Here is a 13,301-nt window from a genome sequence, read left to right as displayed (position 1 = left end):
GATATAAACAGTTTTTTCCTCTCTCTATCTATATATATATATATATATATATATATATATATATATATATATAAGAGATTATGGCTGGCGAGGTGTCCATTATCATGAATTAGCAGTCCATTAATTCCTAATAATGGACTCCTCTAAGGGCATTATGCTCGCAAGATTCAAAGTCAATAACACCGCGTACCGTTGACGAACAGTAAATATAATCCGACAGTATGTTTAACAACAGGACTGGCTGGCTATCCAGCCATGTCATTGTCCTAAAATGAACATCAATATTTTCAGGAGCACATGAGAAGCCATGTGTACTGCAGCCTGAAGCAGCTAGTTGAACAGCAGACGGGATGTGAGAGGCGACTCCTGCGCTGTCACACGCGTCCGTGAGTTCAGAGGTGCAATGTAACTTGCTTCTTGCAGCTTGTGTGTTCTAGTCCCCACGCCGTGGTGTTCAGGGGACAAAACAGACGGTTTAACTGGAACTACTTAGTCGGTGTCAGAAATATTTGTTGTGACACCGACAAAAATATTGAGCTGATTAAAAAAGTCTGCTCTTCCTTTTTGCCTTGTCAGAAACACATAGAAAATAAACTGCCGTGGCTGTGGAACCTTTCTGATCACACGCCGTCATTTTGATGAAAACACATCACAGTGCAAAAAGCAATGGTGTGAATATTAAGATTAATGACGGTAGAATTATTGTGCATTCTGGCTCGTTGTCACCTGTCACGGCTTACTGGGAGCCATTGTTAATGTAATTAGTAAAACCTGTGCTTTTCCTGCTATAGCGAGTCAACATGTCTGTGAGACAGAGGCCAATGGTAAAATCTAAAACATAGCAGAACACGGAGCACAAGTAGAGAAGAGTCAGCAAACTGTCCCACTTATGTCCCATTAGCTAAAGTGTGCCAACATTAGTCGGGCCACAGCAACTAAACCTCTTCAGTGTCTTAAATCAAGCAACGGGTGTTTTATTAGTTATGAATTCAACTACTCATTTGTAATAGAACGCTGTTATTTCTATTACAAAAAGTAATTCCTTCCACAGAAAGTCTCACAGTCTCACTTTTATTGAAACCTAAGCTGAGAGCGACTGGATCAAGCTAATTTCACCACCACAGAAAGGTATTTAGATAAGTTATCAAGCTTCACATCATTTCCTTTGTTTCCCCTGTGATGTACAAGTACAGAGTAACTCTGTGGATCTTCTCCTCTCATCAGATCGTAGCTTCACTAAACTCGGCTCGTTAGGACAGAATTAGTCACAAATTTATGAACTACAGCATCAACAGAACTTCTCCAGCGCAAGGCTTTTGCACAGCCCCCCAAGCCTGATTATCCCGTTGAAAGATGGCGCATTACAGTGACATTCTCTACAATAGTCACAAGAAAGCTTGCACATTAGTGTGGATATCCAACAGAAATGTGTTATTTAGATGGCAAAATACTTAAAGGAGCTGTATTTAACATTAATACAGCAGCTTATCTATGTGAAGATATGGTGAAGTAATGTCTATCTAAGCAGAGGATGAAGTCACTCGAGCTTCTCCTTGCTTTGTTGACGTAGCCGTGCCGCCCACACGTACAGCCGTAGCACCCAGCCTCCGGTTCCCACCGTCGGCGCTGTCAGCAATGTCGCCGTAGTTTGCACTGTTAGCGCCGTTAGCGCTGTTATCTATGAGACACGGGCTCGCCGTCGACATGTTGAGAGCAGCTGAGAGGCGATAGAGATTCTCCAAATCTGGGAACTTGCACCTTTAAAGCAGCTTGGTGTTTACATCTTTGACTTGAGCAGTTTGTTCAAACAGTTCAGTGTGTTAACTTGTGTTTTTAATATTACAATCTTTATCTCCATGAGACGTTTGTAACCCACAATCAAACATTGTGTTTTCAGTTCCACCAATTCTGCCATGCATTATGCAACTTTATTTTACTTTATTTATGTGTTTGTGTGTGTGTGTGTGTGTGTGTGTGTGTGTGTGTTAGTGTAGTGTACTGTATTTATGTATGTCTTTATGTAATGTTATATTGCACTAATTTAGAACATTAATTAACAGCCATTGGCAGCAATGAATAACCCCCTAAAAGCCTGGAGGTTGTGTAAATCATGTTGTGCTATGGGGCAGTAAATTCTTTTTTTTGTCTTTTCAGTTATTCTCATTTCACTTTAAAATTAGAGCCTTTCTTGGTGTGAGTGCATTATGTCACTGTCTGGGTCCAAGGCTGTGAGTAGGTCTCTGGCAGCACCTAGTGGCTGCAGGTGAACACACACATTCATATATTAAGCATATACAGACACATACACACACACACACACACACACACACCTATTGGTGCTGTTTACAACTGGGCTCCGTCCTTTTGCCTCTGCTGCTGTGAGCTAGCATTGCTCCCTACTGCTCACAGTGGAACTGCAGTCCTCTCTCTCTCTCTCTCTCTCTCTCGCGCTCTCTCGCTCACACACACACACACACGTGCAGAGAAAGACCCACGTCAATGCATGACTCTTCTTTCTCACTCCCACAGATGTGTGATTCCCGGCTCACACATTACATTGATAACACAGGTAGCACAGATGCCGTGTCGTAATGCCGCACACACTGTTGCTTCTCGTGAATATTTGCGGCATGTGTTGTTTACTTTATTTCTGTATTTATATACTGTACACTTTCCATCGGCATATTTGTCTCCTCAGTGCATCTCTTGCATTATGCATTAAATGCTGTGGGCACATATGGCTGCTTCTGCCGGAGGTTTATCTCATGTTGGTTCAACTTTGTTGTGCTGCTACTTTGTTTTAATCATCTGACAGATGAGCCTTTCAGTATATTATGGATCTGTCAATCCCAATGGAGGTCAGGGGTCAGCCTTCTGAATGTAAAGCATCATTGAGACTGTAGATTTGTCCGTGGACACACACACAGAGAGAGAATATTCCATCCTTCAGTTTTTGATGAGAAAAGGACTTGGGGAAACCCAATCCTCTGTTTATGTGCCAGAGCAAAGCCTCTTCCTGCTTGTATTCTAATTAACAACATCGCAGAATTGATTGTTAAGAGTGTGAGCCTGCGAAAAAAAAATAAAATAAAAAGTGTTTGGAATGACTTATTATCTAGCTTGGACAAAAGAGATGAAATATTAGGCGTTAAGTGGCGCCGGTAATAGAATTCTTCGCGAAAGGTGTATTGATCAGGGTGGCCGGGCCTCCAGAGAATTCACATATCATGCAGTCTTAATTACACGCCAGCCAGGAGAGCTAAGGTCAACCTGTAAGCGTCTGAGCATGCACATGCACACACACACACACACACACACACACACACACACACACACACACACACACACACACACACACACACTGCGCCATATCACAGAATTGTCCAGAGTGAACGCAGAGAGACACCATGGCACAAAATTGGCAGTTAATTTCACATCAACATTTTGTATTTTAATCATAAACAATCATCAAAATGGTTACTTATCTTATCTAAATGAGGAGCTAAGATTATAGTTTTGAAAACGGGTGCTTGCGTGGTGAAAAGTGTTTTATATGATACACTAAACAGAGTAATCAGATTACACAATGCTGGTTCACTTGGTGCAGTATGTGATGACCAAATGACTATTTGAAGTAAGATGTCTTTACGGAGGTGTTCAGGTGTTCCAGATAGATGAAGACAGAAATAATTACAGATAAAAAGATATTTTTAAATAAGAACTGAAATAAAAATAACAATCAAAAAATGAATCGGATGTGTTTTCCTCTGAGTGCAGGCGGAGTAGAGAATTGCTGATACCAGATCAGACAGAAATCAGTAAATGCCACATCAACAGCTGTCTTTTGTTGTTTTAGCAGCGTGGGCAATTCTGCTTCATTTGACCTTTTGCTCCAATGCCCTCGCTTTCTCCATCTCACTCGCTCCCTCTTTTCATCATTGTCCTCTCCCTCTCCGTGTCCTTCCGTCCGCCGCGGTGCCCCCTGCTCTGTGTTGTGACAGGTTTGTCGGGCTCGTGTTTGGCTGCGCAGTGTGCGGCGCTGGGAGGCAGCCAGTTCAGTGTGTAGAGCCGTGGGGCTCTGGAGAGCGTTCTCCGGGTGTCTCTCCATCTCTGTGTCTGGTTGGTTGGGGGTCTACCGGGGCATGGATGACACCGTATCACCCAGCACCTGCTACACCTGACCTTGCTGCACCCGACTGACACACACACACACACAATTGTCCTCTTGCCTCGCTGACGGTGTTCTACCACCGTTCACCCATAACTCCATCCATCTGTCATCATGTGCATTGATTCCTCCAAAGGAACTCTTTGTCTTTCACACAGTGTGGTTTTTACATCAGTGCAGATGGCACGCCGGGTTCAACCTTGTTAAGCCCTTTTTTTTTTTTTTTCTTGTCGGTTATTGTTGTCGCCTGTTGTAACGGTGTTTTCCTGCGTCTTCTAGGGACCAACGTCAACGAGGCCAAGAGGATTCTGACCGACAGCGGCCTGCCCATCACAGCAGCAGAGAACCTGGATGACGCTGCAAGGAAAGCAGTGGCCGCCATCAAGAAATAGAAAACTCTCAGTGTAACGTCTCCACTCTCGGTCGCCAACATACGTCACCGTCAGCCTTTTCTTACACATGCAGACCTCCGGGACCTCGAGCCCTTTGCTCTCCATCGGCCTTTACTGGTTTTTAGTTTTAACACCAGCTCCCCAATAATTCTTTGACCGACAACTCTGTGTCTTTATCGCAGGTTTTCAGATGGTGTATCATCACTCACGTCACCTGTGCAGTGTTAAGTAGCAGATTGTACCCTTGTTTTTTAATCTTTAAATCACTTGGCCTTGCCTACATAATCTTGTTCTGGAATATCATAACGCTTTAGTGACCCCCCCCCCCCCCCCCCTGTCAGCAATTGGAAAGAGATCTAACACTTTGTGCATTCCATTTTTCAAGTCGATAGACGCCGCGCTCTCTCTCCGCATTGTGTGGAATATTAGTTTAGAGGGATTTTCAGCTGCATGGTTTTTTTTAAAGGTACAGTACGACTGAATACCGCCTGTTCTTGTGAAATCTCTCAAACGGCTGGAAAGAAAAGGCAGCATCACAGCGAGCACATCTTGACTTTGGATCAGTCTGTTATCTTAGTGACAAACAAATCCATCCAACGCCTTATCTGTGTGAATCAAATGAGGTGGATGAAGTACCCACGCTGTGAATATCATACAGCAGGTTAAATGTGAAGTGCTGTATGGCAAACAGTGTGTTAACTGCTTAAATCTGTGCCTATTTCATGAAGGCTAAAGGGTTTTGTAAACTATCCTGCCAACTCTTTCGGTACCAGCAGTACATTCATACAGAGGTGTTGAGAAAACAAAATCAAGACTAGAACTGAACTTAGCTTTTGTATAATCATGAATGTATATTGACAGGATCCCTTGAAGACAGTGTAAAAACTGTGTATATAATTTGAGAGATTAAAAAGAAATATTTCAAAACTAGTGTCTTGTTTTACTGACTTTTACAGGAGAGAGCAAAATAAATGAAATGTCATCGGTTTGGACGCTGTTATCAGTTGCAATTTGTGTTGAACAGCTTTGTATGTTGTGGCAACGTATCAAAAGTTATTGCTGGCTTAAAAAACGATTTATCATATAACGATTTAGCAAGGACAAAATTATACCAATTCCTACAGAAGACTTTATTTTGTTGATTTTATTAACACTGGAATACGTAGATTTTGGATTCGTCTGCAGTAGTGTAAAAAGTTTGACGCTGATTATATATGTATTTTACACCATTTTCCACTCTGCCTTGCTTTTTCATCTGTGGATTGACACACACACACACACACACTCTTAAATCCCTGGAATCACACACCTTCAGTCCTTTAATGAAACTCAAGTGCAGGTTGTCCCAAGAGAGACTTGAGAGGAGAGACTGTCCTTCATAGGCCCTGTGTGAGCAGAACAGAGGCACAGAGAGTTGACTGAGACCTATTCCTGTCAGACACACTGACTGTGTGATGGATTATCTGTCAGGCAATCTGAGAGGACGCCCAGACACACAGGATCGACTGCCACCTCCATGAAAGACACACACACTGCATCCCCCCCTCCTGTATGCACCAGGAGGTTTTCTTTGACAAGAACGCTCCGAGAAAACAGTCTCAAACTGGAGCTCTCCTTTAAAACACCAGCAACTAGTTCTGTTTTTATCGGGCAAAGTCGAGAGGACTCCAGAAGTAAGTTGGCCCCTTTGGTAACGGCGGCGGTTACTCGACATCTTTGCTTTCCATATAGTTAGAAGTGACATGCTGTGTATTAACTGCCAACCTTGATACAAAGTGGAGAGGGGTATTGAGTGAAATTGTTGACTTACTATTATAATTAATTTCTTATTTACTCATTTTTAAGAGTCTCTATCACCAAGACTCATCTCAAGACACAAATTCAGAGGTGTGTGTGTGTGTGTGTGTGGCTCTGTGCTGCACCGTTCCAACAAGCCCGAGCCGTAGAAATGGGCTGAAGGGTTCAATAATTGCCTTATTTCATGCTTTTCCCTCCGTGTGTCAGAAATATCCCTGCTGATGGATTGGACGGAGGAATTTAGAGGCTTGTTAAAGCGAGCTTCTCGGGCCCTGATATTGTTTAATTCGGTGTCAAGCTGGAGGTCACAACGAAATGTGCACACTGATTTACTTGGCAAAATTAGTGCCGCTCCTTCATATAAATATAGATGAGGGGGGGGGGGGGAGAAGCTTTGGAGGTCAACCTGAGGATATCTATCATGTAGCCCGCTGCCTTTAACTCTGCTAATACCTCTGGAGGTGAGAGTGGGGGGGGGGCGGGGGGTGTTGTTTTAAACGACCCTTTGGGCGGGCTTTCCTTTAATTAAGCTGCATTAATATGCCCGGGGAGTTTTATTTTCCACCCTTAGTGGCCCACTTTATTTGTCTCTGTAATTGTCTATTTTGCTTTCTCAAAACGTGGCAGTTTTGTTTTTTTTCTTCATGTGGTTCTGTATTGATGTCAAAATGGTAATTGCCACTTTATGAAGCTGCCGTCAGTGTTTAAGCGTGCTGTGAGAGCCGGCGCTCGTGAAGCGCATTCTTTCAACAGGGTCAAGGCTGTCTCTCAGGAAGTATTGGATATTTATTGAGTCATTCGGAAGCAACAACTGTGAACATATTAGTTCATAATAAAGCAATAGCAGTATGAATTGCCTCCGGCTATTGTACTTCGTCTTTCAGGGACATGGGGTTGCTCAATATTTACAATTTTCTGCCTGTGCATCTGTCGACCAGACAGCGAAGAGATAACGTGTGTGTGTGGGTGTGTGCGCTGGTGTGTGTGGATTGATTCTGTCCTGTATGTCTGTCGGTGTCAGCATATTGATGTTTGCGTTCTTGTGTGCGGTGTGATCATGTGTGTATTCGTAAGTTCTTTGTGTAAAGACGGTGAACATTTTGTTCCCAATGGGATCATCCAAACACGGAAATGTTTGTTTTTCTTCTTCTTCTTAGTGACAGAAATATATAAATTGAGAGAGAGCAGGTCCAGCCTCACCTCTCTAAAGCTGTTATTGTCTTACTACCGGCCCGAAATCATAAAAAATAGTCTCTGGCAGGTTTTATGGGGTAGAAGCAACACACTAACTGAGTGAGTAAAACATCAAGAGTGAAGGAGGAGTCGGGGCTGTCGGCTGCCGTTGAGGTCCTCAGATTTGGCCTTGGCCCGCAGATGAGCAGAAAAATCCATTTCCCCCTCTCCAAACTGTTGTCAGTGTGTCTGTAATTGAAGGACTTAGAATCGATTTGAATTACCTTGGCTGTCTCGAGAAATTGAGCGCAGAGGAAGCGGATTTTAAAAAGTTTCAATAAGCAACGTACCCGCTGAATCTTCCTTTTTCCATGACAATGTCTTGTTTTCTCCGAGCTTCTCTCACAATCGATACATTTGGAGGGTGTCTGTTAGTTTCAAGTGCAAAGTTTGAAGGCGCAAATGTGGGTAAAGGCAAGGGAACAGCTAGAAAAGTATTGGGTCACTTCACTGTAACGCAGCCTTTAAAACTCTTATATTACAAGGTACAAAATCCTAGATTCCTAATATTTTTGGTGATCTTGTATCGGCACCATTTTGAGTGAAATGTTTTCAACCACTATCAATATACTGCTTCCTTCCTCCCTTCCTTCCTTCCCTTCCTGCTTCCTTGCCTCATTCCTTAATTATCTTAGTACTTTTTAACAGCAGGTAATGACCCCTTTTTTGGAGAAAAAGAAAGCAGAGCTGAATACATCATAAATTCTGTCTTTTCAAATGTACATTAACCTAGTTCCCATCCTGCTTCTATCCATCCCGCCTCTCCATCACTCATCTTTTCCCTCCTGCCATGCCTCTGGCCTTTCTGCCCGCCATTCAGACATTCATTCATTAATTTGTTCATCTTTTTGTAATTCAAGTTGTTCTCTGCTCATCCTGCCATGATGCTTCCTTCCTCTCTGATCTGTCTCTCCCACGTCGTCATTCCACTCCACTGTGCCTTCTTTCCGTTTTTAATCTCTTGCTGTCATGCAACCTTGCTTCCTTGCTTACTTTCTTTCATTCTTTTGGTCACCTTCCTCTGTACCGTCTCCCTTTTGTTCATCCATCATTTTTCCTCGTTAACTCATTCCTTCCTCGCTTCCTTCCTTCCTGCCTTAGGATTACCCTTTGAGTGAGCCTGTGGGGGAAACAGAAAGAAATATAGAAAAGTGTGTAAATACATCCTACACCTTTTAAATATTCCCTGGGTTCTATTTGCATGCTAAACTTTCTTCCCGCTATGTTGTCGTCTTTGGCGAGCTGCCCGCGATCCCGCCGTTGCTTCAGGACAGCTGCCTCCACTAAGAAAAGAAATCTTCTCCTGGAATGACAGTAGTTAAAAGCTCATTTGGTTTGACCTCTGAAAGCCAACGCCCCCTAATTAAAACAGTGGCAGAGGCAACAGAATGCCGTTTCAAATTGCTTGATAATTAGGCTCCCGAGTTATCCTGGTGGAGCTCTCGGCAGGTGTTCAGCTGACACGCTCAGACACTCCATTGTCCCACAATGCCGCGCTTTAATGCCGTCTGCTGAGTAAAAATAAAGGTGAGACACAATCCTGAGGGGCCCGCACAGACACGATGCAGAATTTAGACAATGTTTTTTTGTGAGTTGTTCGTTTCTCCTATATCATACTCATTTTTGTTTTACATACGCTCACTCTATCATTACTGGAACCATCAACTTCCATAATCATGCTAGATGCAGTATACAAGTGTGTGTGTGTGTGTTTGTTTTGTGTGTTCAGCGAGGGCTGTGCCACGGGGTGAAGGTGACTTTGACACTTAATAGCGACAACGGTAGCTTTTCGCTGCCTTCTTTTCTCCCTCTGCCGTCTCATACTCGGGCTGAATACGTGAAACCTGTATGTGTCGGGTGCTATCGCCGTCAAATGACTCTGCCCGTAGCGCGCCCTGGGAGGAGGGTTTGTTGCCGAGCGCCCGGGAAAAGTGGCCTGTCACCTGTGATTTTGGCAATAATATAAAGCCGAGCGGTAATGGCGAGATGAAGGTTGCTGCCGCGCTGAAGCACTCTCACCCGTCCAGCCATAAACAGACACAGTAAACAAGGGGGATGAAGTTTAGCGTCTAAGATCTGCCTTGTTGTGGATGCTTTTTGATGCGGGAGCTGTGGGTAATCAGAGTAGGTCTGTTTGTGTTTATTTTTAGTTGTGTACTGTGGATGTGTGTCAGAATCTACCTGAAACTCATATCTCTGTGTGTGTGTGTGTGTGTGTGTGTGTGTGTGTGTGTGTGTGTGTGTGTGTGTGTGTGTGTGTGTGTGTGTGTGTGTGTGTGTGTGTGTGTGTGTGTGTGTGTGTGTGTGTGTGTGTGTTCTGTTTATTCCTTGTGAAAAGATGTGATGAGCTGTTTGTGTAGGGAAATATGCTTGAAGGTTTGTTTGCGTTCAGGGTTGCAAGTGAATTGCTTTTCCCAAAAAGGTAAACTCATGCCAGCTTAGCGCATCTTGGACTTGAACATTTAAATCATATGGCAGCAATTTGCATGAGCTGAAAACTTTAGACGGCGCAATGACTAATTGTAAACTGTGTCTTGCCTTTGTTTACCTGCTGTATTTTTGCCGAGCACACACGAATCAGGGTGTTTACACTGTGGCACACATTCATTAGTGGGAGCTTCCACCTACTGTAGAGCACAGCCCTCCTCTTCCATGGTGGGGTTTAAAGGCCTTGTTGTTAATGGGCTTGTTGTTGCTGGTAGCTGGTCAACACGTGTTTATTTGGGTTGGCTTATTGGGTGCACACAGTCTCATGGCTACTGGGCGTTCAGACAGAGAAAAGCCTTTCTCAGGTGAACAATAGAAATACCTCGCCGCCAGTGTTCATTGGTGGGAGGACAGTGAGGGGTTGTATCTTAGCAACTCTGTTGAGATGCAAATGCAAAAAATCTGAAAATATTTATTGCTGGGATTTTGCTTTTTTTTTTTTTTTTAAGTGTTGAACAATGGTGAGGCTGTAAAATTCACATTTTCCTTGAAAATGTTGCCTTTAAGACTAAATAATATACATACATATATCGTCTATTAGCAAGTTTTCATAGTTGACCCATCAAAACCCACTAATGTCTCTAAACATACAAATACCTTGCCCTTAAAAAACCACTATAAATACCCTGTGTGTGCTTCGGCTACTTTTTGAAATATAACTGTAAAAGCAAACTAAAAAACAGCACGTTTTACCAACATGCTCTTCTGTGAACATCCAGTCATATACAATGTGTGTACCGTAAGATCAAAACTTCAAATACAACTAAAATAAGTGTTTTTTGTCCACATTCCATACTGTAGTACCGGGTTATACATGCACGGGCTCCACCAATGTGTCTTTGTGTGAGAGAAAGAGTGAAGCAGATAGTAGAGGAATGAAAGCAGGGCACGCTCTCATAGATGAACACATTACCTACAACCAAAAGATATTTCAAACACTTCCCCTTGTGAAATTCTCCATTACATGGGTCAATAGAGGGCAATGGGAGAAGAATAAATACCCACACCTCTCCCAAAGACTGCAGCCCTCTCCTTTGCCTGCACACACACACTCACACACACACACACACACACACTGGCTGACACTCGCTGTCAGCCCATCTGATTGCCTGTTAGGGAGTCTCACCCACCACGACAAGTACCCATTTTGCCAAGAACCATTTTCCCCGCCATGTCAGATATGGGGATATTAATGAATGCACAATGACAGTACTTAGGGAGCCGAGCAGCTATCCTGCCTCTGCAAATTTACCCGCAGGTCACTTTTGTTCGACGGGAAAAGGAAACTATGGAAACAAACAGGTGCAGGTCAGAAACTCATCTTCTCTCCCAGATTAAAAACTCATCTTTCAAAGCAGCATGGCGTCATTGAGGCTGATTCTCAGGGCTCTGAATGCAAATGGAGGTGTGATTAGGCACATGGGGGGGGGGGGGGGGTGGATTGTTACAGAGGAGACGTAGCTGTTGGAGAGGAGAGCGCTGTGTTCCTCTGTCCAATTACCTCTGTAAGGATAACTGTGTGTGAGAGAGAGAGAGGGACGAAGGCTGCCTCTGCCTCTGCAACACTCAAGGTTTTGTTTATTTTTGACACACTTTTTTTGGTCGTTTTGGTAAATTAGCAGTAATGCAGCGACATGATGTCTGTCATGCTGTACTGGACATTCAAGATGTGTCAAAGACTACGGGACCTTTACAATTTCTTTCAAAGACAATTCAGAGCTTCTTGTATATTATTGCATTGCCATCAACGCATTAGTGGAAACCCATCGGTATTAAAATGCATGTAATCCTACCGTACGTGAGCTTTAGTGGAGGGCAACAGTAGAATATTGATTGGGGAGAAAAGTTACTGCATGTTTGCTCCACTGATCCACCTAAGCCAAAAATATGACCGGGCGTCTCTTTGAAACGCTCTCACCTCCATGTTCGTGATGTTATATAAAATGAGTCGAAACTTTAATGAATTCACAGGTCATTAAAGCACCGCTTCTGATGCCTTTTTAATGAAAAACGCCCCGGTAGAGCTTAGCCAGCCGGGATAAAATGAGGCACATTTTATCTGCCGTTGTTTCCTCATTAACCTTAAATTATGCAAACCAGTATAGTTCACATTCAAGTTTCTGGACTGCTCCGATTGCTCGTTCTTACGGTACCATTCCCCCCCCCCCCCCCCCCCCCCCCCCCTCTCTCTCTCTCTCTTCCTGAGAGCTGAGCGCTTTCATGTTGACTCCAACAATCTGAGGGGTCATGTCTGCTTTCATTTCCACCGATTCCACTGCTGCTTTTCTTCTGTAATGAGCTCTGGTAAGCAGAAAAGGTCATATTGCACAGCAAGATGAAAATATAGTTTCATTTTTCTATCTGCAGACTGCATATGTTTGCACAGGCTCATTCCTCCATCTTTAGACGTGTGTGCTTGAGTGTGTTTGTGTGTGTGTGGAAGCCCCATTTAGCCACAAAGCTGCTACCAAGGTCGGTATGAACAGAAACGCATCTATCCCCACACACACACACACACACACACACACCTGTCCCTGGCACTTTAGTTACCTGGTTTTGTTGATATTAGGTGGGGGAACCACTGCTGCCTCAGGGCACAGCTTCATGATAAAGTATACATATTTATCTGGTCTGCTGCCGTCAATGATGCTGTCTGGATTGATGAGGATTAGTATTTCACACCAAATCAGTTGACACCCTGAGAGCTGCACAGTGGCCAGCTGGGATTTAAAGGGATTCATAATAGGGTGGAATGTGTTTGCATGTGTTCTGTTGAATGTATTGCTACATTAGATTAACTCTTTAGATAATGTTGTACTCACGTACGGTAAGTATTTCCTGAAATCTGAGAAAATTGTAGCAACGTTGCTAAAAAAGGAAGTCAGACAAGACAAGAAAAGTGGTCAGAAATAATCTGAACTACTTAAAAAAACAGAAAGTTAGAATGGACTCGGCGCGTGGAGCTCAGGAGTTAGAGGGGGTCGTCCACTTACAGAAAAACTACAAAGACTGGTGGTTGATCCCTGCCTCCTCCACTAATCCACGTTCTGATCTCATAGGTCTGTAATAAGTCCGTCCTATCATTTCAGTCAAAAATATAATATACATAACATAATCCTAAACATAAGTATAAAAGTGAAATACTGCAGTAGTCCACTGACATTCACACCAAGACCAACATTAACTGATTTATACATCCAGACCACACAGCGAAATAACCCTTA

At 43.4% G+C, this 13,301-nt stretch overlaps 1 protein-coding gene across 1 annotated transcript in view; it reads left to right on the top strand.

The window, feature by feature from the left end:
- The window catches only part of suclg2 (succinate-CoA ligase GDP-forming subunit beta), an 83,839-nt gene extending 78,352 nt beyond the window's left edge, over positions 1–5,487 (top strand). Inside the window, exon 11 of the mRNA XM_079156461.1 lies at positions 4,448–5,487. Within this exon, the coding sequence (XP_079012587.1) occupies positions 4,448–4,560 (113 nt within the window). The 3' untranslated portion in view covers positions 4,561–5,487. The remainder of the gene's footprint in view (positions 1–4,447) is intronic.
- The last annotated feature ends 7,814 nt before the right edge of the window (positions 5,488–13,301 follow it).

The sequence above is a fragment of the Pholis gunnellus genome (genome assembly GCF_910591455.1).
Source record: "Pholis gunnellus genome assembly, chromosome: 3".
Classification (NCBI taxonomy): domain Eukaryota; kingdom Metazoa; phylum Chordata; class Actinopteri; order Perciformes; family Pholidae; genus Pholis; species Pholis gunnellus.
The sequence above is the reverse complement of the archived record's forward strand: the minus strand, read 5'-3'. Positions and strand labels throughout refer to the sequence as shown.